The sequence below is a fragment of the Halyomorpha halys genome, unplaced genomic scaffold (genome assembly GCF_000696795.3).
Source record: "Halyomorpha halys isolate HHAL.00 unplaced genomic scaffold, Hhal_1.1 Scaffold2076.1, whole genome shotgun sequence".
Lineage (NCBI taxonomy): Eukaryota > Metazoa > Arthropoda > Insecta > Hemiptera > Pentatomidae > Halyomorpha > Halyomorpha halys.
Window position 1 is genome coordinate 78,367 of NW_027113073.1, and position 27,658 is coordinate 106,024.

Consider the following 27,658-nt stretch of genomic DNA (forward strand, 5'->3'; position numbering starts at 1 on the left):
CCAAGTTCTGTCAGCTTAGAAAAACAACTAGTGTTCCATTTTTTAATGCATAATTTTGAAATAAAAAATTCAATTAAATTGGGAGGAATTTAGCTCAATATAAATTTGGGTACCGATAACGTGGTCAACCCCCTCTTTTTGGCTTTCTCTTTGAAAAATAGTTGGGTATACCATCCCCTTGGTCCAAGCATACCTCAACAGGTTTGCACAACATTAAAAACTTGCTGGTTTCATTTGCCAAACAATTTTTCTATGTGCTTTTAGGTAAGACTGAGTTTTATAACATGTCATAAGTTGGATCCAGAATTGCAGCTTATTAAACGACAGTTAGGTTTTACTGTGATAAAATTCGAAGATGCCAATGTGGAGTTGCAACCATTCTTTCGTCAGCATTCATATGAGAGTAACCAAATCTTAATAAATTCCATCATCCAGCATTATAAAGCTGTAAGCCTCTTTTAACTTTTGTTAAATTTAATTAAATATTTATCAATAATGTTTTTTTATTAAATTTTATTTTATATTTATTAGGAATTAAAATGGCAAGCTGGAATTATTTTGGGTTCTGTTGATTTCCTTGGAAATCCTATTGGATTTGTCAACGATCTTTCAGAAGGTGTATCAGGTTTAATATATGATGGAAATGTTGGAGCTCTTGTTAAAAATGTTGCTCATGGATTGTCTAATTCTGCAGCTAAAGTGACAGGTAAAATTTTTTCTTAATTGTTTTGAATGACTGATATTCTAATTGATATAACTTTTTAGACTTTTGAAAATCAGTGTATTTCACGTATTTTTTTTTTATTGAAAGTTTAAACTTAAGAAGTTTATGTTTACCTATATAAACTTTTTAAAACTTTAAGTTGATTTTAGAAACTTGAATAATATGTTGCTATTTTAATTAATTATTATCATTCAAGAAACACTTGGAGATGGAATTGGCAGAGTTATTTTGGATGATCGTCATGAAGAGATCCGCCAGAGGATTAGGACTGTGAAGTCAGGATCAAGTGGAGAACATTTGGTAGCTGGCCTGAAGGGACTTGGATTTGGTTTACTTGGTGGTGTTACTTCACTAGTTAGGCAAACATATGATGGTGCTGCATCAGATGGTTTTCAGGTTAGTATAATTTACAAATTTCTTTTAGATTAAAAAATATGGGTTAAATTCAGCTGTATCCCTAAAATGTTAATAAACACTGAACTGACAGGTAAACATTTGAGGGGTACATAGATGAGGAGATTGCGTTAATACAGATTTAGTAGAATTGTGATTGGGGGGCATCACTGGAAGGATGTGCGTGGAGAGTAATTGGTGGTATAGGCATTGAACCTTCTGGTCCGTTAGGCCTTTATTCTTATTATTAATTTAACTATATAATAAGTAAGATATAATTATTCATAGCTATGTATCAATAATTAATTGATACAATGCAAAATGAATGTAAATCTAACATTTTTTGACAAAATTTTCAACAATTTTTATTTTAATAGATCAGTTGGCCCTCCACTAAACCTTTGAATTCTTCCCATATCCAATCCTAACAATCTAAAATCCTAAATGCTCCCTACTTTGTCACAAATAAAATCATCCATAAAGACCTCAATTTTCCAATTGTAACCGATCGAGCCTGAACCAGATATCAATCCTTCCATTATAAACTCTCTAACCACTCAAACCCATTAGTTTCTAATCTTGCTTTCTCTTTTATTCCGGTCTATCCTCCGAGGCTTCTGAAAAGAAGATGGCCTCGAGACCTTATATTGTAAAAATGTTTTTAGAGTGTTACCAATGGGTAGTTTCTCTACACCCTTGTACTTTTGTAAATTTACTTGATGTATTTTATATACAGTTGTAAATATCAATAAAAAAAAATAGATCAGTTAATTAAACATATAACTTTTAATTATGAATACATATAAAATAATCACTTGCTACACACCATAATTTAAGAAAATATTTTTTCTTTTAATTCTGAAATTGATCATTATTTAAATTAATAATTACATAAATTATCCAAATAGTCTCAAACTTCTTTATTAAAACATATTATATGTCTGATGTTTTGGCCTATCTGGCCATCATCAAGGACAATCTTAATTTTAGTATCACAGCCTCACATTGATTTATAAAAATTTGTGGGCTATTATGCCCAAATTAATTTAGCACAGTTAAAATAAACCTGTATTTGTCACTTTTAATAATAATTTCTATCCTTCACAATTTTTGTATTTTACTATCATTAACTTATTACATACACTATTATATAACCTACCTTGAGGTATGTATGTACTTTTATACCTATATATTTTTATTTATATATAGTCTTCTCAAGTAAAGTATGGACCAAATATGACTCAAGATGCTGAATTTTGAGGATCATTTATGTATTAAAAAATTAAACAAATGAAAATTTTGTTTAAATTAATGAGAATTTGCTAGATATGAAAATCCTAGTATTATTCCCTAATTAATACTTAAATGAGTAAAATGAATTCTTGAGTGTTTCTAAGTGTGTTTTTGTATATTTCTAAATGTTTAAAATTAATAAATTTATCAGAGTCATTTTATTTTCATGTTTATTGGTTTATTTCATGTTGGTAGGGTCTCATATCTGGCTTAGGGAAAGGCCTGGTTGGAACTGTTACCAAACCTGTTGTTGGTGTACTTGATTTAGCCTCAGAAACTGCTACAGCTGTCAGGGATTCAAGTAGAAGGTATTTGGATTTTGTATATTAACGCATAATATTATGATGTGTGTCCAAATATAAATTACACACAGCGATAGTAATATTGAAGTAGGTAGTGGATATGCAAGAGGATATCAAATGTTGATGAAAATACAATTTCTGTCATAGTTTATGATTCATTCTGACTTATGTATTATATATGATTCATATTTCATACACACCATGAGTAATATATTTATAATATATTAATATTATAAGGAAATATTGGAAACATTAATTTATTTATTATAGTCTTGGTAATAAATTAAAAAAAATTTTTTTTTTTAAATAATTTGGAAATAAAATGTTATTATGTGATGCCATAGATCCATAAGGTATATTCTGAATGAAAGAGATACATCTCAGAATTTTTAACATCAGAAATTGTAATGGCAAAACCACGTATTCGACGGAAACAGTAGACATAGTATTTCATCTACCAGTTACATGTTCAATACTCTGGGGGTTTTTATATAGAACATAATCCGTGTTTAGTCATCCTAACAAAAACTTATTTCTTGGGTTGTACCATTTTTATTCTGGGTGTGAATGAAATGAATTTATGAAGAATATAAATATCCATAAATTAAAGATATATCTAATTATTCAGTGTTTTCTTTAATATTAATAAAATTATTTCAACCTTAAAACTTGAACTGTAGTTGTTATTCACATTATATAAAATCAAAATTGTTCCTGAGAACTTTTAAGTTTTAATTTGGGGGTTCTGCTGTAATTTTTTTCTTTTATGAATGAAAAAAAATTATTACAGAATTAATTTATTATTAATTTTTAATGCAATCCTTGAATATTACTCTTAATTAATAAAAACTATATCTTTCAGTTCTAGTAAGGTGATCCCTAAAAGGAAAAGACCTCCAAGATGTGTTACAAGTCCATCTGGCTTTTTGCCTCCTTACAGTAAAAAGCAAAGTCAAGGTCAACAATTTCTTTATTCAATAAACAATCGAAAATATTCCGAACTGTAAGTATAACTCCCAGTAAGTTTACTTTATGTGTTTTTAGTTATAATAGGTAAATTTTACTGTACATTGTTTATTAAAAATATAGATTCCTTTAATAAACAAAATAAATCTCCTTCTGAAATTACCGATGAATTAATTCTTTACTTCTAAATATTTTTCATTGCTATCATAATTATTCACTAATAATTATAGTAACCAGCAAGATATGATATAAACAACTATAGATTGTATAAATAATGATTTCAAGAATATATGTTTAAATAATTTAAAACTGAATTAAAAAAAAAATCTATGCATTTTTTTTAATGTTTAGGTTTATGGCCTATGAAATATTGAGAAGTGGAAGTGAAGACTTGAGGATCGTTATATCGAGTGAAAATGTTCGTGTCTTTAGTTGCAACCCCAATTCCAATAGTACTACAATTATTGTGGAGAGACAGCTTGGGTACGTAAAATTAAAATAATTGAGTGTTAATAAATAATTTTTGAATTATCTTACTACTAAAAATAAAATAATTAAAACTGCATTAGAGTTTCTAAGCAAACAGAACAAAATGATTGAAAACTTAAAAAATGTATGCGATAATAGTTGGCTCTTAAGAATATGGCTTTGGCAATGAATCCCCAGTAACTGTGTATAGTTCATGACAGATGAATATAAATAATTTATTAATCAAATTAGTTAAATGAATATTCATAAAAAGAATATTTGATAAAATAATCTCAATCTAATAGCTACCCTAATTTATTTCTTAAAATTATCATTCATTTAAATAAAGCAATATATTTCTGAAACAATATATTTTATCTGAAAGCCATAAATACTGGATATAAACTACATTTCACAGAGGTAGCTAACAAACATTGCAAAAATTGTAGTAGCCACTGCCATGGTTTAAAATGTGATATTTGTCATCATGAATGTAAGTTCTGTCATAACAGGAACTATCATATAGTTAAATTCATTCATTCTTCATTCACTGTCAAGATAGCAACTGTGGTACAGGTTAAATCATGGTGATGGCTACAACAGTTGGTACCATGGCTGTTAAATGTCACCATATAAACCACTTTTAATGTGACAGTAGCTTCACTATCGCTACATGTACTGTTAACTATCACAACATTCCTAATGTGGCAAAATATTGCCAGGAACAGTAGATACTGTCATGATATTTTGAGAGATAAGCTTTTCATTTATTTAACAAACTAATAGTAGACCTTTTGAAGATAAGTTAAAGGGAGGGAGGACTGGGTGAGCTCACCTTCTTATCTGCCATATTCTTGTTGGTGAGCTATAACTGAGACCACCCTTAAATGTTATTAGTCATCAAAATATCATTCTGTTTACCTTATAATAAGTAATAATATATTGTCAATCTTTACAATGTAATATATTATTCCATTTTATGACGCTATTGAACAATTTTATACCATTTTAATCTTAATTAAATGCATCAATTGTTCAAAATATAGAGAATTAGAAGACTGCAGACCATTGGTAATAACTGGGAGCAATATTAATGCTGCTCCTGTCTTTTACATCGAACTAAGGATGGTAGATCAAGGGAATACTTCTTTAATTGCTCAAGATGGAAAGGAGGGACCTCGGATAAGATGTGATTCGGAAGCAATAGCTGTTTGGGTACGTATTCAATGTTCAATGTTCAATGTTCAATGTCAATCTACATCAACAATAAAAAGTGATTGTCCTCTAAGCCCTTCAATTACTATTCTTGAACGTCTGATTTTTTTATTTAACTAATTTTACTAACCACTTGTGATTCAGGAAATATGGTCATTTCTGATCAAAAATTTTCCTAAATCTCACTAAATTTACACATTTTAAGGGAGCTGTTCTATTGTTCTAGTTCTCCATAACTACTGAAATGTTTTTTTTATAAGTTTGTTGTGATAGTAGTGTTCATTTCAGAGTCATGAGGAAGGTGAAAGTTAGGACAAACAGTTTTCACTCATTGAAAAATTATGAGTAAAATGAGCAATTAAAAAAAAAAAAAAAGAACTGAATGAAAAATTATAGAATTATGTTTTGTTTGTGTTTGTCACAAAATAGTTTATGTATTTTTTTTTTTTTTGTATAATTCATGCACGAAAATCTAAGTTTTTAGCAGAACTTTTGTTGTTGATGAAAACAGAATTGAATCACAGTTTATTGATCTGTGAACTTAATGAAAAATTGTAATTGGTAAATTTTCATAAAATAGTAATTAGGAACGTCAAAGTCATAAAAAATTAATAGAAAAAATATTTTATGATAAAAATTTTGCTTAATATTTTAGAATCGTGTAATTGAACATTTGTATCAGAATCCTTTTCTTTTTTTAGTTTAATTGTATGTTTACAAAATAGATTTAAAAAAAAATTAGAATGAACCATTTATCTCTGGAGCTAAAAAAAATAGCTATACTATTTAAAAAATATTGAGATTAAAGTGTTATTGTATTAATGTTCTATTTCAGGTGTCACAGCAGGTGAACTATGCAAAGGAGCAGTTCATTGAAAGGCAAAATACATTAGTACCTACTGAGGACAATTTGCTTGAAGATTAAATCTCTTATTGAGAATTGTTTCATTCATCCTTTCTACTACTTTATGCACTCTAGCAGATTCTATTTGTGTTGAAGAGGTTCTTATTGAATTGATTGCAGCCGAGTACAATTATTCAATGATAGTTACTCTATTGTAATATGTACATACTTTGTTTCTTTTTAATGAAAAATATTAATTTTTGTTTTATATTATAGTTTTACTCTTATTTGTACAGCTAACTTATTCTTTAAAAGACCTCCTTGTACACTACTTATTTTCAAACTATTTTTGTAGAAACTGAAAAAATTGTGTAGTGCTCATGGGGCACACCTTTTCTGTGATATTAAAGCATAATTAATAATGATTCGTTTTATTTAATATACTCTTTTTCAAAAAGAAACTTTTATGTTTTATTAAACAAGTCTTATTTTACTATTTTTCTTTATTTGTTTTTAATTAGACCCTTAATTGTTTAATTGTTTTTTGTTTTTTTTATAGTTCGAGCATTTACTTTTATGAGGGTTATATTTCGACATTCATAGGAAATAAGTTGGAATGTCAAAAAATGTTACTAGTGAGCGTATAGTGATCTATTTTCCAAACCTTCACAATGTGCAAAAGGTTTAGATGTTCAAAATACACACATTAGAACCATTTTTCGACTTGACTAGTTATTCTTAGTGATTGCTTGTTTATTGAGATGCATTTAATGTTTTCTCACTTAAGGGTTGTATATTTTTTTTTGAACTCCCAAAGATATTAATCAGTTCTTAGTCATTGGGCTGATATTTAATGTTACCACTGGCTTAATTATAAGAATATTTTTTGGCTTCTGCTTCATAGCACATTTGATTGGATTGTAAAATTGTGAAATCATTATTTGTAATTTGCTATATTTTTGTTTTTATTTTTTAAGAACATTAGTACAAAATTATTCATGGAAAATTAATATTTTGTTGTCATAAAAAAAATATTATATTTTTAAAGAAATCATATTTATATTTGTAATAGTCCTATGGTTATTTTATACTTAAAATATATATTATATAAAGTTTATGACAAAAGAAAAATTTATTATTGTTTATTTACAACTAAAAGGTTTAGGTGGTAATGAAAACGAAAGAGAAACATTCACTTAAAACTCATCTGTTTCATTTATTATATATATTTAAGTTTGGTGGGATTGATTCTTGTTAGATTCTTCTTCATAGAGTATTTATTTTTCCAGTGTGACTGTGTTTTGATTCAAATGCATATTTTAAAAACTAAAAATTTATATTCGTCTATGAAACATTTTAGTGTTAATCAGAAATAAGTTTAATGTACTGGGTGATTCATGTTTAAGCACACATTAGGATAATTTATGCTGCTGCACGTTAAAATAAATCACTTTCTTGTCACTTCATTTAAAAAATGGTTTTGTTTTAAAAATTTAATGGACCAAGTAAATGGTTAATTAAAAGTACACCAACATTTAAACTTTTAAGATATGATGATGCTAAAGTGAATCACCCTTTTAATTATTTAAAAGAACGCTCAGATATTAACAGGGGTTATATATTATGTGCTAACAAGTTGTATTTTTTTTTTAATAATGAAAGACTGAGATAGTTAAAATCAATAAATTAATACTAGTACTAATGGTGCTGTGAAGTAGTTGGTGATTTATTTTCATCCCATAAATATATTAAATTATAATGTAAGATTCTTGTTATATTATTTAAGCAATACTATCAATAAATATATATGAAACTAATGTGTTATTTCTTTTTTAATAGTTACATGGTCTATTGAATTTATAGACTGCTTATCTATTGTTATTAACTTTAAAAATTGCCTAGATATATCAGATATAAACCTACACCTCGCATTTTTCGTTCCTTTGACTGATTATTTTAGAATAATCTACAGTGTCAACTATTGCTCATCTCCCGTTATTATTCTCAGCAAATATCTGATACCTGATTTGCAAAATAAATTTTCTCCTCTTTGCTAACTCTTCTTATGCCCTAAAGTACTTCTGCTTTTCTTTTTCCTTAAAATCTCTACCTCTTTCTATCACAATAAATGACCTGCCTTGCTTATTCCTTCTATCTTGATGACTTTTGATTTGATTAAAAAGTTCTCAGAGCTCTTTTTTTTTTTATCTAAAACTCCTTACCCTTTACTAGACCAACTGACTGGCTCATTACTTAGTTACCAGAAACATAGCTAACTGAGTTTTAATATTAAATCATTTTATTGTACCCCAAATTTTTAAAGATATTATTAATTTGAAAATTCCAAGTTCAAAGCCTGAGGTATATATTAAATACCAATAAATAAATAACCAGTCAATGTTTGCCTATTCGAGCTTTCATCTAGACAGAATAGCCAAATCATATAAATACAGCTGGCTCTGTTAACATCAATAGCCTAAAAAAGACATGTCTACTAGAAATAGCAGGCACATTGTTCCAACACAAGAAACAGTATGTAATACAACTAAAGTTGTAGCTTTAATATAATTATTTTATGAAAATCTACTTTTTCTTTTTTATATATGTTTTATATCTTTAGAAAAAGAAAAATACCCATGTATGTTCCAAATAGCAGATTTTTTAGACAGTGGTCAAAAGTTTCTTGATAGAGTGGAAATTTAATGTTTTCAACTTTCCAATATCTTATTTTTCTCCTTGAATTTCATATATTTTAGTAAATTTGATACCAGAGATTTAAATTTTTCTTAATTATTAAAAGTAATTTTCTTGTATATTTATCACTATTATATGCCTAACTTTAAGGTATCAAAAATCTTAAATTTTTACAATTTAGCCGAGTGATTAATTTTTTTCTTGGTGATCCATTGCTCTTATCGTGACTACAGAATCTCTGGGTCAACCTCAAAGTCTATAACAAATTTGCCCTGAAATATGCACTAGGACAAATCCATAGTGATTCATATATTGTACATGCTGCCATTAACTGTCACTTTTCTCTAAGACAGATCTGTTTCATGTCTTATTATGTACTTTATTCTCTTTAATCGAATTATTAATATTTTTTCACTATTTTAATATGTATTACCTCAAGTTTGCTTTGATTCTTTGTTGTCTTTTAAATTTTAGAAATGATTAAAAGCAGACTTTTAGGTGAATTGTTGTTCCTTATTTTTATTTTTCATGGAGGAAATGATTTATTTCTTTGAATTTATTAATTAAACAAATTATCATGCTACAATCTACTTTAAATCTTGGTTTTGAAGGAAGGAGATTTTTTAATGAACAGAAATAAAAAAAGCAATATTAGTATATTTATTGTGGTAACTTAACAACATTCAAACAAGAAGTAACATAGAAAATACATTTTCTTAGTTGGTAAATCACACTTTCTCAAAAAGCAGTTTTGTAACTTTTTCAGAATTATGAATAGTTATTTTATCACATTGACATCCTAGATATTTATAAGGATACTGACGAATATAAATTCTATTTACCTAACTACATAAATTAATTTTTTAATAAATGAGTGTTTTTAAAATTTTTACTCATAAATTTTATTTGTATGATTATACAATTTTATATCTATATTTATGGTAATAAAATGGAAGATTAAAGTGAAAACTATCAATTCAAAACTGGTTGTAGTGACTGAAATGATATGACCGTAGACATTTTTGTTTTGAGATATATTTCCTAAAAATATATTTATTTTACTAGAGTTTACAGTAACTTATAGATGTTTAGAACAGTAATAGTTTAAGATAACTGACAATTGAACAATGAAGTGACTCAAAATAACATTACTATAATCGAGTATGATATAATATGAACATTAGATATATTTAATTTTATCAGCCAATGAATGACAATATATTGCTTTAGATTATTTTTTTCTTAATGTTTGGTCCAAAACTTAAAATAAAATGGTCTAAATTTAAATAGACTTACTTGTAAAACAGTGTCCTTTATTAGTAATTTAAAAATTATTGTTAGAACAATAACAAACTTTTTGGATTAAGGTATATTTTAAGAGAAGAATGAGGGGGGGGGGTGAGAGGGAGGGAAATAGTCCTGTAGTAACTAGAAATAAACAAAAAAAATATCAAACCTCTGAAAAGTTCAATTGATATTTTGTGGGTTTAAACAAAACAATAAGTATAGTATAAAATCATTAGCAAGAAAAAAATGTTTATAGGTTAATGTTTTGATGAAGCAGTGGTCACACTGAAATGACATTGCTAAAAAAAATATTAAAAGGGAATACAAAGATATTGTCTTGTTTAACAATTTTGAAAATATTAAAAAGGAAATAAAATATAATCTGGTTATTATCCAAGAATCAAGAGGTATCATGCACATTATTTTTATTAATCATGTAAATTTAAAATTATGGTATATTTGTTAATTTCATTATATTAAATTATTTTTTTGTGAATAAGTACAAATAAGTTTATAGAGATCTTTTTTCTTCCTCAAATTTATGTAATAGTTCATTAAATCTTACTACACAAAAGTTAAGTCCTATAAGATAACTAATTCACATTTCTAAGTTTTATTATTTTATTTTGTTTGATCTGCTAAAAGTTTTGTAACATTTTAAAAATACTTATTTTAAAAATATTTATAAACAAATATACATTTAAAAAGTACATTCCATTTTTCAGGTTGATTAAACATAATTTATCCACAGAAAATACATTATACATATTAACTTATATCTTAACTTTTCATTCATGAGTCTCAATTAATGAACTACTGAAAGGGCTTTATCTCGGACTTTTTCAAGTATGAAGAAGTTGGTTGTCATTTAGATGATAACTGCTTGTATGGTTGAAACTATTGTTTTAATTTATATGACATTAATACAGATCAGGCTAAAAAAAATTTGAAATGAAGTCAATGTGCTATAATTTTTGTAATTCTATTTTTCCTAACAAAGAAATTTTTTTTGGCATGAATTAGAGATTTACTGTACAACACAACTTCTGTTATTGCATTTTAAAGCTTAACATTTTTCAATTATAAATAGAAACTTTGCTGTCTCCAGTATTCAGCGTAATGGACTAATCATATTTATAGTCTATTGAAAAGAAAATTATATAAGTTAAAATCCGTTTTAATCTGTACCATTTAAGCTTGACTATCTTATGATAATTTGTTGCAAAAGACTAATAATAAGTAAACTGATTGATAGACTGATGAGAGAAGAACCATTTCCGCCATCGAATCCAGAACCAAGACCCTGTTGGTTTGGTTCATCAATGGCATTGTCCATTGGTCTTGATGAAGGGAGCCAAGCATTCTGGTATGATCCTGAAACTTTCCATATCGGTGTTGCCTCACTTGATGTCCATGTAATACCTGCAATGTGAGTATTTTTGTTTCAGAATATTAGCTTATTTTAAAATTTTATATTGTTATTAATTATAAGTAAGTCAATTCTAAAAAAAAAAAGAAGAAAATATGTTAAAAGTTCTTTTGGTAAATTCCTAATTGTTATAACTATGTATTCCTTATTATTATTAACACATTAAATTTTAAGATACAGCATAATACCTTACTTGTTAAGCTGAACCATACCGCTAACTATAACATTTGTACTTGCACAACATTTGCACATTGTACTAGTTTATATTATTGTTACATATGATCATAATACATTTATGATACGATTCATTTAGCTGTACTGATATTAACATAAAATGTCAGTCAAAACATCAGTGGTTTGTATAAAACTACATGATTGAATATGTGTTTTTTCACTCTGATAGCTGACAAACTCACTATGAATTTACTATAAACAATCATTTGCAAATCAGTAATCATGTGGTGATATTTCAGGTGAATAAATTCATAAATCTTTTAATTTTATTATATTAGTATAATTCCCATCTCAGTCCCTTGGTGTGATACTTGAATGTCTCTTTCTGTTTATCAACTTTTTTGGAGTTTTTATTATTCTATTATCTTTCCATCTTCCCTTATGACAAGGTCTGAGCACCGATTTCTTTCAGCTTGAATTCTTAAGGTACAGAGGCTGAATCCCTTCATCAGATTTCGCAAGGTTTAAGGACTGGTTTCTTCCTCTTGCATTATCCCTTCATATCAGGAGGACACTGGTTCCTTCCATGGTAGTTGTAATGTCTGAAAACTAATTCTCTTCGGTTACTTTCTATCAGTTTGGGACTAATGTTAGGGCCTGATTCTGTTAATAAACTGGATTCTACCTCTTTTCTATATCATGCCTATCTACCTTCTTATACTTGTGATTTAAAATATTATATTATATAGTATTATATTTACTAAAGCATTTTGAGATCTGTATAACCAATCTCCTTAATACAATTTTGGAACCACATCAATTTAAAAAAAACTTTATGTAGGCTATTCTGCCCAGGTCATTAATTTCAGTCCACAATTGCCCTATTTTGTCAATTAAACATATTAAATTAAAATAAAAATTAAAACTTTTATCACAACCTAAATTTGTAGGGAAGGTTAAATATTGTTGTGATAAATTATAGTAGTGAAGTTTGACTGTGATTAAAAGTTTTAATTCTAATTTAAATTTAATATGTAGAATTGACAAAATAGGGTAATTGTGAACTGAAATTAATGACTTGGGCAGAATAGACTGCATAAAGTTTTTTTTTAAATTGATGTGGTTCTAAAATTGTATTAAGATTGTCCTTGAGAATGGACGAATTGGCTGAAAGTCGGACTTATAAAGAAAAATAAATTGTTTTGAGACTTAAATTGGATAAAATTTATTTTATTTAATCATTTAATTGCTATTAAGTATATTCTTCTCAAGTCTTAGACTGACAATACATTTAAACAATGAGATAAAATAAAGGAATCAATGTCAATCAGGTTTGAACTTTAGATGTTTCTATGTAAAAATGTGGGTTTGATTATTTTACTTTACTAAATTGAACGGCTGAATCAGTCAAACAAATTTACGGCCAAGTAATTAAAGAAGAACTAAAAATTGTACCTACCTCTCGCAAAACTGGTTCTACTTGTATCTGTGTCTGTACTCAGACTTGGTGTCCAAGCTACACTGCTACTTGTCCATTCAGACTTTGCCGAAACAGTATTACCTGTTGTTGTTGCTGGACAATAATATTATTGTTAATAGATACGTATTTAAATTATCACCATTTGCTTTAAATTATTCTTCATGTACCTTTAGTTTCAGCTACTGGTGTCCATGGATTTGTAATTCTAGTTTGTGTGGTTTGCATCTGAGGCTGAGCTTGAGTTTGTGTTGTTCTTGCGGTTTCTGGGCTCGGTGTCATCTGTGTTACCTGAGTGATTTGGGTCTGAGCTGGAGTTCTCATTTTAGTAACTTCTCCTTCATCTGATCTTCCCATGGTTGTCGTACTCTTGTAGAAATCCAATCCTGGACAATCGTCTTGATTTGGTCTACAATATAAGAGTAGTGTCAGAAGCATAAAATATATGGCTTTGATAATTAAGCTGCTGATAATGCTTATCTTTTAATTGTCTAATACAAATGAAAATAGTGAATTTATAAAAAAAAATAATATATCCGAATGATTACTATCTAGGATTTTAGTGATAAATTTACATCACTTAACAGTCATAATTAGAAATTACTTTCATCAAATTTTTAATGGAACAGGTTTACTGAATTAAAATAAAATCAATAAAACTTACATATAGTTAGAACATTGGTCTCTGAGAAATGATAGAGCTTTGTCAAGCATTTGGCTTGAAAATGGCGTTGCTTCGGCATCACAAGTGTTTCTTGTTTGGTCTACCACACATTCTCGGAATATATGATGTGAACTAAGGGGGATAAAGAAAATTATTATTTTAATAAATATATATAAAATTATTATTTATGTTAAAATCATCCTTATTTTCCCATGAAAAATCAATTTTTAAGACTAACAATAAAGTATGAATGGATGTAATATCATTTTTGTAATTAATTATAATATACTTTTTTTGCAAGTCTTTCAATGAGGATTTTTTCAATTCTTTCATCTCTTGAGAACTGTTGGAAAAAGATTCCTGAAATAAACTGGGGTCTTTAAAAAATAGTTGTTGGTATTAAATAGGGTAACTGGCTCCTGATTGGCTTTAATCATCCATCGATTAATTTCAATTTTGAAGGTTATGAGGTTTTACATGATCCTTTTTATGATAATTATAATAATAAAGGCTTAGTGAACATGAAGGTTTGATGCTAATACCAATGGTTCTCTACACAAAAATATCCAGTGAAGCCTCTCCAAATATAAATCTACAAAATCAGTCTTAACGCAATCCTCCCACCTAGTCCATTTCAGACTACCTCTTGAATCATTACCCTTCGGTTCAGGGATTGCTGACATTTATACTTGGTTATGTTAATACTTATAAGGTCAGCTCTAACTACTAATTTACTTATCAATAAAATATTATAATATCCACTTTAATTGTAACTATGGACATAATACTTAACTACAGTAAATATTATAGAAAATTGGTGAAGACAAAGGAGTAATCCATCAGCTTTATCTATATTAATTTCAAAAGATCTTATGAGCAGCCCAGAAGATGGTCAGCAAGTTGCGCCATCAAACCTTTTTGAGAGGCCACAGGATTATAAATTTTTGCAGAGTTTCAATTTGGAAGGACTTTCAAACCATGGAATAAGGTGAAAACATGACACCGAGTGTAGATAGTTAAATAAAATACAATTTTTAATATTAACACATGTATACCAGTTCTAGATAAACAAAGCCAAACCAAATATATGGATCCTGGATAAAATATATGGCATAGGTAGGAGAGTAATCAAATTCTTTAAGAGAGAGAACACACATCATGATAACTTGAATAGCTATAAGTATAGCAAAGTTGTACTCACCAACATACACTAGATTGTGCTGCTTCACCAGAGACTTGATTAACAAGGAGCTTATAGTGACGCCCACAATGATTGTCCTCAATCAGCATCATTTTCATGCAGCTAGCATGCTTCATGTATTCTAAAATGAAAACAAAGCTTCATTCATATTATTGTCACCTGGTAAAATTAAATTGTTATATGATATTAATTTATTATAATATTCACACCATTTTAAAGTTTAATTTGTAGTATAAAAATTATTCATTATTTTCTTTTAATATAACCAATGGAAATGTTTGTTCTTGTATTAAACGAGAAATGAAAAGAGAAAATATTAATTAGTATTAACAGTGTTTGTATTTATATCAGAAAAATTGTAAGTTTGAGATAATTTAATGCAGATTAATTCCTCCAACAGAGGCTTTGGTAGCCAAGTGCACTTCACCAAGGGTTCTAGCATACCAGGTTTGAAGCAGTGTATGTTTAATTCCTACCAGCTTCAGATAATATTTATTCTGTAAAAGTCCTACAAACCATGAGGTGTTGGAATAAAGAACTAACAGAACCACATCCCTCATAAGTTCCTCCGAGCAATAAAAGCATTATGAACATCACAAAAAAAAAAAAAAAAAAAAAAAATGGAAGTGTTTCAATTTTAAGGGGAAAAAGGTTGTGTTAAAGGTAATTTATAATCGAATAATTATATTTGTATATCCTTATTTTTTTTTTTAATTTGTTTCTGTTTACTCTCAATCTGGTCATATATAACATAAAGGGGGTTGGTTATCCTAGAAGTAATCAGTTCTAACCAGGTAATCTCTAACCAGAGTGGGAAGGTCAAGTTTTTCATTCTGTAGAGCTGCCTAAAAATAAAAGTCAACCCCAGGCCGGAATTGAACTGGTGCCACATCAGACTCAATGTTGCTAAGGTGACACCTCAATTCTCTAGAGCACAAGCAATCTTAATTTTTTATATCCATTCAATTAAGATCTGTTGAAAGGTGTGAACAAAGAGTTTAAGAAGAAAAAAATTTGATTTGAAAGAGTAGTTACATCTGTCCCAAGTGTATTAACTATATAAACTGCTAGAAAATGTTTTGATACACTCTCATTCACCCAAAGTGTAATTTAGAAAACAATATTCTGAATCTTGTCTCCGAATGAAAGATTTTAGAAGAATAATGTGATGACAATGGTAAGTGATTAGATATTTGTTGAAAGTTGTTACCAACTACATTCTAACACATTCAATTTTGTTAATATTGCATTTTAAATTACAGTGTAAGCTAATATGGAGCATGGAGGAAGGAGTTAGTAGCAGGAAAAACTGTCAGGAGAAATGAAGACAAAAAGGCCTTTTGATGAACTCCAGGCAAGTGGCAGAGGAGTAGGAGCCAATCACCCACTGCCTTCTGTTTCAGTTTGGATTACAATGGGGTGTATCCCTATTAATTTTGATGTAAAATTGAGCTCCAAGGGCGTAATCAACTCCTCCCTTTTTGGAATCACTTTCCCTTTGAAGTAAATAGGGTATGCTACATCCTCCTCATCCCGATATTACGTCTCATTTTAACCTTACTTAAACTGGAATAAGAAATGAATAAAAACAGTATGTTCTAGAAACTCCTACTTTTTTAAGGTGAGAGCAATATTTAAACATGAAAGTGATGCTTAAAATGTTTATTTTAATCATCATTACAATCTGAGCAAATAAATATAATTACTTATAATTTATTTAAAAATAAGTACATGGAGAGGAGAAATGTAAATTTAAAAAAAATGTTGTCATCCACGATACACATTCCCAGGTGTTGGTATATTTTTGGGCTTCTGGGGTGCTTCCTTTGATTTGATAGAATTTGTAGCACTATATATTTCCTTAGCTTCTTTTGAAACCTTTGTATCTCTTTCGCTATAGGAGTTATCGGCAAGCTTATCGTTGGATGCAGGTGGGACTTTCGGAGGCGGTTGAGTTCTTGGTGAAGTAGTTTCAGGAAACCTCAGCGCTGTTCTGTGTCTCCTTCCGAGAAGAAAATCTCGGAAAGGACCTATTAACGACAGGATACTCCTTTCAACTGTTGCCATACCTAACCTGAAATATATGCGTCACATGACTGTAATAAGATATCCAAACATATGTTTTACGAATACCTTTCGAAAATACTAACGTATTTGAAGAAAATAGTATTAATAAATACTTAACAAACCCAAAGGTTTGAAGCCGGTACCACCAATTGCTGTTTAGAAACATCTGTCAAGTGACGCCCATCCAAACACAAATTTACCAGAACAATCTTGACATAATCCTCTCACCTACGCTAAAGTCTATTTTGGTACGAAATGTGATAATTTTTTACATTCTAACTTTCAAGTTTCTGGACAGAAGGCGCGAACTGAGCAATTTCGAAATTGAAAAATAATAATCATTTTTCACCTTCGACTTCGCTTATGTTTGGACAACAATTTATATTTTTCTACTTACCCTAGAACCTAAATATTTAAACCTCTCAACATATTGAAGTGTATTTCTTCCTTTGTATCATCGAAATTTCCCCCGTTTCTATTTCTAACCATATATTTTGTTTTGGCTGTGTTTATTTCAAAACGTGGAACCTTACTAGATTTTATCAACGTAGTTATATTTAGTTGTACAGTTTCCTAGTCCTCACACATAATACAAAATTATCAGCATAACCAAAGGCAGTTATTTTACAACATAAATTTAAACCCTTTTCGGTACGCATAATATTTATAATAATGTATTCTAGTGCTAAATTAAATAAGACAGGTGATAGAAAATCACCTTGTTTTAAACCCGACGAAACTTCAAACTTCTTAGCATGATGATTACCGATTCGAACTTTATTAAACGTTCCGGTCATTGGTTGGAGAGGAGCAGGAGGGGGCAGCTTCCCCCTCAGGAGTGAAAAAAATTATTAATTCTAATAAAAAATATTTGTAATAACTAATAAAGCACTGCGATAATTATATGTAATGTTTTTAAAATTTTGGTTTCATTCTCTTTTTCCGTACTGAAATGTCACAACCTGATTGGCTATGACTTTTCCCTCCCCTTCCCTGACTATGGTTTGCCCCAGGAAGAGTGAAGAACTAATAATTATTGTGTTACTTATCCACCAATATGATTATATTATTTCTTGAGTTAATATCAATATTAGTATAACATACGAGTTTAGTGAACAAAAACTGAAAGGTTGATAGCCTAAATATAGCTCTTTCAGTACATGATATTCCTCGAAATCCCTCGTAATGTAAGGATTCCTTAACATGCCTTTCGAAAATAATCTCTGACGAAAATGTGTTTGATTGGTTGTTTCAAAAACCATATTCTGTAACGATTAGTAGAAAAGTGGAAACAAAGCAGTAAATTTTACAACTTCCGTTGTAAACATAATTCGCTAGCTAAGTGGTTAAACGTTTAATGGGTTATTTTATGTCTCAAATCCAGAGACTTCATTATAGGAGGGATAGGATAGTGGAATTATTCCTGGCTCTTATGTCAATAAGTTATTATGACAACTCCTCTTCCCAAATCTTAGTTAAAAACTAAACAATGAAATTTAAAAACTACTGAATTTATAATTTCTTACCGTTCCTATAGTCCGGAGAAGAACAGAGTTTGTGAATTGAAGAAACTGGACTTTCTACAGCTTTGTTGAACTCCTTCCTCCTAGACTCTGTGAAACATCGATCCGTGTATGTTTTTACACATTCTACGAAGTAAGTCCATGTCCTACAACAATAGATAAATCTTTACTATTTATTTAGGTAAATATAAAAGGTTTTGTTCCATTGAGATCTAGGTTCTTATCCTATTATTGATTTAGTGATATAAATATTTTATCACTGGTTACTTTACAATACTTCATGATGTTCTTTGTATTAAAAGTCCTTTATATTATAGGAAGAACTTAAGGTTTTTGAAAATGAAATATCGTGTAGAATAATTGATCCGAAGAAACATGTATATCTTGAGAAGTCAAGAAAGGCCCATTTTTCTGGGCTTGCACTATTTTAAGGGGGAAATATATAACCCCTAAACAACTTAAACCGCACAGCTGAAGAAAAACAGCTTTTATTTATTTATTTTTTTAAAGTATTCTATGAATCAGAATTGTCTAACTTACGGCCGCGATTCCACTTTGGCCTACAAGAACTCAAATAAAAAAAAAATTACTTTGAAACGTCTTACTTTTGAAAGTGATTTTATAATTTAATATAAACAAACTCATACCAAATATGCTGGTTTATAAACTATTAAATTCAATGTTCGGGAGCACATACCTATGTAAAAGTTTGTTTTCACTGATTAAGTTTATGATAAACCAAAATTGAAATAAACTTTCTGATATTCCTTTCCTTCATCTCATGAGGTTGTCTACAACAGAGGTGGATATTCGTTCGGTGGCGGACCACTGATTGTGGATGCCCCTCAAAGAATTTTTAATGGGACTTGGAAATGTTGCTCTCTAGTGAAAACATATGAAAAGAGAGTTTGGGGCCATATTGGCCTTCAAAGATGAAAAAGAGCTAGCACATTTTTTATAAAACAATACGACTTTCTTCAGCGAAACATGAGTGAGTAGAACTTCACCACACTTAGGCAAGAGCGGCGTCGGCGGCGAGATGAGAAGAAAAGAACAATAGAGAAACACGTCTTCCAACATAACATCGAATAGAACATTCAAAACAAGGAACCTACAATTGTTTCCATTATTCCTTGTAAACTTAGCAATAGTTAAAATTATCCAAATTTCAACAACTATCTTGTAACCCTTTTGGCAAAACAAAATTAATCAATTGTTTCATAACTATTAAACGAATAGAGGTTTTGTTCATTATAATTATAATTATTTCAAATACAGTCCACTCCAAGTAATTCGGGTAATATCCCACAACAATCAAACCCGGGAATACTTGAATTACACAGCCACAATATTCACAATAAATATATATTTTGATTTTCATTGCAATGTTTATATTTTGCAATTGAAGAATAATAAAAATATTTTGCCTTTATATTTTCCTTATTTATACTTAACAAATATTTGGTCAATATAAAGAAATATTACAACTTTTGGTTTTATTAATAACTTTATCTTACACATTAACCTTATTAACTTTAAAGTTTAAATTTTGAAGTATATTATTATTAAAGGGCCCGCAAACTCATTCAACGTTTCTATTGCGATTAATTGATTTTTATAAATCACAACCTAAGTAATAAAGTGCCTACCAGACCTTTTATTACAATTACAATTAATAAATAAAAATACAAAATATAAATTTGTAATTTTTAAGCAGTTTTATAATCGATTAAAATAACAATTAACTTATGAATCATTTATACACAATTGAAAAAATATAAAACAAAAAAGGAAGGTGACAAGACCAGCCTGGTGGTGTAATGAGAGAACGATTTTCCCTTGTGAGTATCGGACCACTTAAGCTCTACCCACAAGGTTCTCCAAGTTAACGGATCCGTTCCCAGAAATGTTTGAGGGATATACCGAAATACAGATAGGAGTTATGTTTTTGTTCTGATTTTGGGGATTCAGGTTCTGATGGATTTCAATGGAGTGTGATGCGTAAACATGAATTCGTGGTATTGACATCGAACCTATGGTTTGCTAAGTTTTATTGTTATTGTTATTGGAAATGATAATTATAAAAATGACCATTATTGTTATGAAAGCTGTCTTGATAAATATTTGAATAATCTTGCCCTCTTTTCATGAAATGTCTATATCCATTTGCAAAACACTAATCACTCATTTCATTTTACTTGACACTTGTTCCGCTTAAAATAGTCCTGAAAGTAAACAACAATTAAAAATAATTATTGCAATAAATATTGAAAACAATTAATGTTAATTTGATAAGTTCTCGGTTGGCTTACAGTATCTGTTTCAAGCTGTCAATTAGTACCTAATGTATCGCTAATGTTACTTTAATGGTTATTTAACTAATACAAATTTTTCTTTATATTGTCTGTTGATCGTTTATTTGAATATTTATATAGTTTAATGTTGTTTTAATTTATTTTTATATCTGTGCAGTACCTGCCCCCTGCGAGACTCCCCAAATTATTAACGAATCCGATCTTGAAGATTTATCTCCTCTGCTTCACTCAATTAACGTAATATTGCCTAACCTCTGAACTTAGGAGTTTTATTTTTCATCTACAAATTCTGGAAGACTGACCTTCCAACCGAGTTCTATATTTTTTATTTTTAGGGTGATTCCCAGTGGGGTTTTACTTGTCGCATATGCTTAAACCTTTTAGTGAAAAACGCTATTTTGTTCTTCGGAACTAGAAGGAACTAAGCCGGCCTTGTATGGCTAGTGTTCGGGAAATATTCGTTTGCTTGGTGTAGTATCGCAGAAAGGAAATTTCATATGTATGATTACATATATACAGATAAGTTTGTAATCTGTATTTTCAGTATCAATCGTCGAAAAAAAAAAAATCAGCTTCGGTCTAGATTCAAGGTTTAAATTTTCTATTAATATTAATAAATATATATATCTTTATTCACTTTGATCATGTTTAGTGTTTTTTTTTCATTTTATATTATGGAGTGGAAAAAAAAAAGTGAATATTTTTTTCAACGCAGTACTATCAACTCATCAACATGACAAGATGAGTCCATCAGAGTCTTTTCCTCTCACACACTCAATTGACCAGAATATCTTAAATGTGGCGTGTTCATTATCTTTTTGACCTTGATGTTAAAATTTATTTATAATAATTAAAAGAAAAACATGAATTAATACTATTTTGAGTTTCAAAAATTGTATTTTTCAATAATTTATTTCTTGATATTTAAAACTGTATTAAATATGTATGAATCAAGCTTTTAAAAACATCCATTAAAATATATATATATATTTTTTAGTAATATTTTACACAAAGTTAAATTAACTTAAAATAAAGCAGTTTTTTTACTAAATCTACTTTAAATGTTAAGTTACAAGTTATTCTATAGTAATCGTATTGAAAGACTTTGTTTCTCAAAACGTTGTATTGAATAAAACGTATACGATTGCTTTCTCTGCTTCACGTGGTAGTAATAATACAATTGTTATACATTGGAAAGAAATCCGTAAATTTAGTTTTATTAACCTATAATATCTTTTAAAATTTCTAAGAGGTAAGGCATGGCAGTTTCAACTTAATGCCATATTCTTGTGGGCGATCTATAGTTTTGAAACGATTCTCATATTAGCTTAAATTATTTGAGGTATCAAAGGGTGATCCTCCGTCTCAGATTATTTTAAACTACTTAAGAGATCATTCTCGGGTATAGAATTAGTTTTGGGTTAAGCCTACTTATCCCGAATGTCGGCTAGGTAGGATTAAAAAGAAAAAAAGCAAATTATAAACTGTGCGCCAATCTTGGAAGAACGGGGCTAGAAAAAGGTAAGTCCTAGACTTGATTCACTCCAGAGGCTGCTTCACTAAGCAATATTCTGAAGTTACATTGATTAGTGAAGCATTCATACCTGTTCGCTTAAAATTTTAAACAATTAAAGTTTATAAATATCGTTACCTGCAAACCCTTTCGATGTCCCGCGGGTTGTCTGGATAAATGAGGTGGGGATCTTTCAGGAGAGGGTCTGCCAGTTTTACACATCTTTGGTAATCCTGTTTACTGCACTGGCAATCACCGCCTGTATCAACAGAAGTATTAATAAAAATAATGGAATAATTATTTAAAACAAAATAATATAATTATTTAAATATAAAATTTTACTAATTCAAAAGGAGGCAGGAAATATTTATTAGAATTTAATTAGGAGATTCAAATAAAACCATGAATCTCTAAAGTCAATGTTTCGCCAATTCAGTCATCATCATGATATAAAAATTAAAAACACCCAAAGACACACATATAAAAGACACATCTCACATCAACACATTCAAAGACATCTAAACGCAAATTTATTTTGGAAGCCCATGGAATACATTTCAACCCCTATAGTCTCTACAATTTTTGGCATTTTGATTTCATTTTTACTAGGTCTTTTCTTATCTTTCTTTTCTTCTCCAGTGCACCTAACTGTGGAAATCCTAATCGAATTAAGCAATTTTTTTATCTGATAGTGATAAGTTCATATCGGACACTTTTTGAGTCCACGCGTCCAGTATGCCACGCGGCTTAAATCGCAAGAAAAACTTTGTTTTGAAAAAAAAGGGAAAAAAAAGAAAAAAATTGAAAAACCCCGAAGAAAAAAATAGTTTTAAAATTCGATTTCCCGTAAGAATCCGTCATCATAAAATTTTGGTCAGTCTTTACAAATGTCTGTCTTTGGAGGTTCGAATCCTATTTTTAATTTTTCACTAAAGATTCTTCTGAACCTGTCGGAAGACACATGATTTCAACCAGTTTTTGAGCAAAATTCAATAAATTCTTTAAAACCACTTTTAACAGTGTAAGTCATTTAAATAAACTTCTTGTAAAGATTTTTATGTCTCTTATAGTATTTAGGGAGTATTGATAAAAAAGCCTGTACATTTTTTATATTCTCCAACATATACTTTTTATTTTTTTGTAGTTACTATGAGTGCCTATTTTATATGACGATGGGAATACCCGTTTAGCTCAGACTTTATTCTGATAAAAATCTATTAACTTTTTTCTCCCGAAAATTGGCCTTGTAATAGTTTATTAAGAAAAGTGTGGAGCAAATGAGAAGCTGTAATTTGCAAATAAAATTCCTGAAGATCGTGGGGTAAATTAGAAATAGCAAGTTCTTCCTTGTATTCGATATATCCTAGATCGATGTTTTGTTTCTTCTGTCACGATTTCAACAGATCTGAAAACTTAAACCCACCTCCAACCTATTTCTGATAAAAACGTTTCGCCGTTTTTTCAGCGGTGCTCATCATTTCGTTTAGTATTCAGTTCAAAACATCTATCTGAGTTGGCGAAATTAGTAGTGTAAAGTATGGTTATATGATGAAATTGGGTCTCCTTATATTAATTAACGCCGTCTAAAAACTTGAAAGGAAATTTAATGTTTTATTTTAAAATTATATTGTTTTTCTAACAAGTGTTCTTGGTTCCATTATTTCAATATTTGTTATATTGAATAAATTTGCATAATTTGATGCCAGTAATTTATAAAGAGAAAAAAAACTAACTCCATAACATTCGGTCATAAAACTTTAAAATTTTAAGATAAACCTACTTCAGTAAGGAACAAACAATTATTTTATTAAAAGATTAAGTTTCTGTATCGATTGAGTTTTTTATGTGATTATTTTGTCGGGGGGGGGGTAAAGGTAGTATATTGAAATAAAATGAAGAGAAAAGAAAACATGTATTTTTTAAAAATTGTTTTTCATATTGTTAATTTCTTTTTTTTTAGCTTTATTTTTTGTAATTTATCTGACGGATACCCGACAAAAATCATATTCTTTTAATTCAAATTAAATGTATTCAATTAATTAGTAGCAGTAATATCTTACGTTCTGTCAGTATGTAAACAATGAGGAAGCTCCATAATATATTCGTTTCCATCTTTAAGCACCTGGAACAAAATTAAAATACGGATTAAATACAAAATGAATAATGAATGGTTCATAATTTATTGAAATTCACAAATAACATACGGAACTTACGCTGAGGTCTCTAAACCATTTTGGATCCAATAAAAAAATCGATAAAGTAATGGTCTTATATGTAGAGGAGGCACAAAAACACAAATTCTAAAATGTTTTAGAAGTGTAATCATTTAATAATTATAAAATGTTTTTGTGGATCCTAAATTAGGTAATTATATTCACAAATTCTCCTATTCGCAAAATAACAATTTTTTACAAATATCTGTTGGCTGTGGCGTCTTCCCTATATCTTTCCAACTTAAAATAATGTTTTGTACAGACCATAATTATTGTTTAAATTATAGAAAGTAGGTTAAAAAATAAAAGCACAACAAGTCTATAAAACTTTACTATTTCGAAATGATATAATCTATAAATCAACTGTTGTTTGTTTTTCTGTAAAGGTGGTACTTCACTATGTTAATACAACGATGAACATCCGAGAAATTTTATTTGAGGAATAAGAGAATTTCGTTTACGACATAATGTGATTCTTCGCAGCAACTTTACAATTTTATTTTTTTATTAAACAACTACATTAATAATGAATCGAGAGAAAAAAAAAAGAAGAAATTTTTATAAATAATAATACTATCATAACATTAATGACCACTGAGAGTTCTATGGCTAAAACTTGTAATTAAATAGTTTATGTCAAAGGCACTCTTTTGGCGGTCAAACAAAATAGTTCCAATAATATTTCAAATGTAAAACTTCTTTTAAATTATTTTCCGCTTTATACTAAAACTTCGCAACACCGTTTTAACACTAAAATGATTTTGTTTTACTTTTCAATATTGTATTACGTACATTCATCAGAGTTCCATATTCGTAGTTTTTCATTAAATTTTCCGAAATACATATTACCCTGAATCAACTGAAATTCATCATTATTATTTTGTGTATGATTTTCATCTTCCTTTTTATAGGTTTTAAACCATAAAAGATATGTTTCATCGGTTAATTACAAGATAGGTTTTTTTCAACAGCTTTTATATGAATTTCTTTTTAAAATTCGCTTTAATGATAAAGCTTATATTTTTGGTAAATTATAATCACCCGATTTTCGTCTAAAGAATGATTTATCTTGGATCATACTTCAAATTCCAAACAGATTTAATGCTAGATTTTATCACACTCTCCGTTTTACCTCACACACTTTTTGCTTCCGACAAAATATTACAAGTCGTAAGTAAATATTTCTGTACTTCAGTACATTATTGTTTAAAATAAAATAAATTATCAACTTCAGTGGCATAATGAATTATATGATAACTTATTTTTTTTATAGGAGTTCGCTACATTTTCTTTAAATTAGCTGAGGTTCGTATTATCATGTACAATAGGGTCGTTACATTTATTCTTTATTCTTAAGTCAAGTTATTTTTTTTTTTTTTGGAAACAGTTTAAAATCAATTTTTTTATAATAAAACAGATAAGTAACCTACAAAGATTGCCATACTTCTAACAACAGTCTTCCCGATTGTATTTATCACATTATATATGTAGATGTTCATTATATTGGGTTCTCACGCATGAAATTTTCAATTTTATACATTTTAATTTGGATTTTCTTTTTAGAAAGTTGGTTATATTAATTTATTAAATTTTTGAGGTGAAAAAAAACTTCCATTTTATTTTGCTTGTACAACGTTTTGGGACAATTATCCTATACTCTTGCAGGTTTGCATCCTAAAATTGTAACAATAAAGTTATTCTTATCAACAATTTTTATTTATATTATATGTTTTTTTTTTAAACTCTTGTAATCATGTTTACCACATATTTGTCATTTTTTCAATATAAATTTTGAAATGTACCTCTTTGGACATATCATTTGGTGATTTTTGTATGACATTACATCAGAGGTAATGTCATTGGTTTGAGCATAAGTATTGTAGGTAGGTGCATAGTGTGCTACAGAGATAGATGAATGCACCACTGGTGAAAGACAATAATTTAAATTATTTGGTCATAAAACAATTTTAAAGTATAAGTGCATAGATGATTTCAAAATGGAAATTGAAAAAATGTCAAACATGTAGTAAATATGATTACAAGAATTTAAAAAAAAAACACATGTAACATAGATAAAAATTGTTGATAAGAATAACTTAATTGTTGTAATTTTATGATGAAACGCTTTACAAGAATGATATGGAATAGTTTATAATCTATTTGGAAGTTCTTTTCACCTCAACAATTTAATAAATTATACATTTTATTGTTTAGGGAGGATTAAAGTGTTGTCAATATACTATCCATAATTTACAATTGCTAATCCTGTATTTCCTAACATTGTTTGTTTTTGTTTTCTTGCTTCTGAGAAATCAGTTTCTTTAACAATATCGTAACTGCACCTGTGCCCGTTCGACTTTGATCTAGGCCTAATTTTTTTTACACCACTTCTGCTGTGGTAGGTATGCTGTAGACAACCATACTATTCACACCAGGTTGTAGAGATCGAGTTTTTATTCCATAAGGCCACAATAAAATGAATTTCTGAAAAAAGAAAAAGCGAACTGAAAAAGAATAAGCGAAATAAAAAAAAAGTTTTGATATTTGTAGTCAAATTTGTGTTCAATAGTCAATTTAACCGTCAATCTGATTTTGATGGAATTTTCAGAAATTTTTTAATTATAAAATGGTACATAGTGTAGGTCCTACGATATATTGATTTTACATGATTTCATCCATTACTTTTACTTAGGAATGCATAAATTTATGTATTTATGTCTATTCCTCGAAATATCTGCATTTCAACAGTGGATTAGTGCAGATATTCTCTATTTTAAACTGTAAGAAATTCCATCCTCCATCTTGGGGATTAGAGTAAATATTGTCTAATAACAAATTCTATCTATTTTCATTACCTTAGTTCGCTTACCCATACGCAGAAATGGACAATTTTCTA

The 27,658-nt window shown here is 28.8% G+C and overlaps 2 protein-coding genes and 1 long non-coding RNA gene across 4 annotated transcripts in view; 2 read left to right on the plus strand and 1 right to left on the minus strand.

Moving 5' to 3' along the window:
- Window positions 1-8,022, plus strand: part of Vps13D (vacuolar protein sorting 13D) — a gene marked incomplete at its 5' end in the record, with an annotated part of 84,549 nt that extends 76,527 nt beyond the window's left edge. The window contains 8 exon segments of the mRNA XM_067050695.1: window positions 265-447; window positions 532-706; window positions 921-1,120; window positions 2,606-2,718; window positions 3,575-3,715; window positions 4,030-4,161; window positions 5,193-5,361; window positions 6,197-8,022. Coding sequence (XP_066906796.1) covers window positions 265-447; window positions 532-706; window positions 921-1,120; window positions 2,606-2,718; window positions 3,575-3,715; window positions 4,030-4,161; window positions 5,193-5,361; window positions 6,197-6,286 — 1,203 coding nt within the window.
- Window positions 8,023-9,536: 1,514 nt separating this feature from the next.
- The window catches only part of LOC106691089 (uncharacterized), a 100,196-nt gene continuing 82,074 nt past the window's right edge, over window positions 9,537-27,658 (minus strand). For both annotated transcript variants that reach the window (XM_067050697.1, XM_067050696.1), the window contains 8 exons: window positions 24,610-24,671; window positions 22,688-22,808; window positions 18,725-18,867; window positions 15,132-15,252; window positions 13,931-14,062; window positions 13,437-13,675; window positions 13,249-13,362; window positions 9,537-11,608 (listed from right to left, as the gene is read on the minus strand). In XM_067050697.1, coding sequence (XP_066906798.1) covers window positions 11,388-11,608; window positions 13,249-13,362; window positions 13,437-13,675; window positions 13,931-14,062; window positions 15,132-15,252; window positions 18,725-18,867; window positions 22,688-22,808; window positions 24,610-24,661 — 1,143 coding nt within the window. In that variant the 5' untranslated portion in view covers window positions 24,662-24,671 and the 3' untranslated portion in view covers window positions 9,537-11,387. The remainder of the gene's footprint in view (window positions 11,609-13,248; window positions 13,363-13,436; window positions 13,676-13,930; window positions 14,063-15,131; window positions 15,253-18,724; window positions 18,868-22,687; window positions 22,809-24,609; window positions 24,672-27,658) is intronic.
- Window positions 15,327-18,855, plus strand: LOC106691096 (uncharacterized). The gene is made up of 5 exons (XR_001344720.3): window positions 15,327-15,794; window positions 15,889-16,042; window positions 16,115-16,308; window positions 16,394-16,643; window positions 18,736-18,855. It is a non-coding gene; the product is annotated as an uncharacterized lncRNA (long non-coding RNA).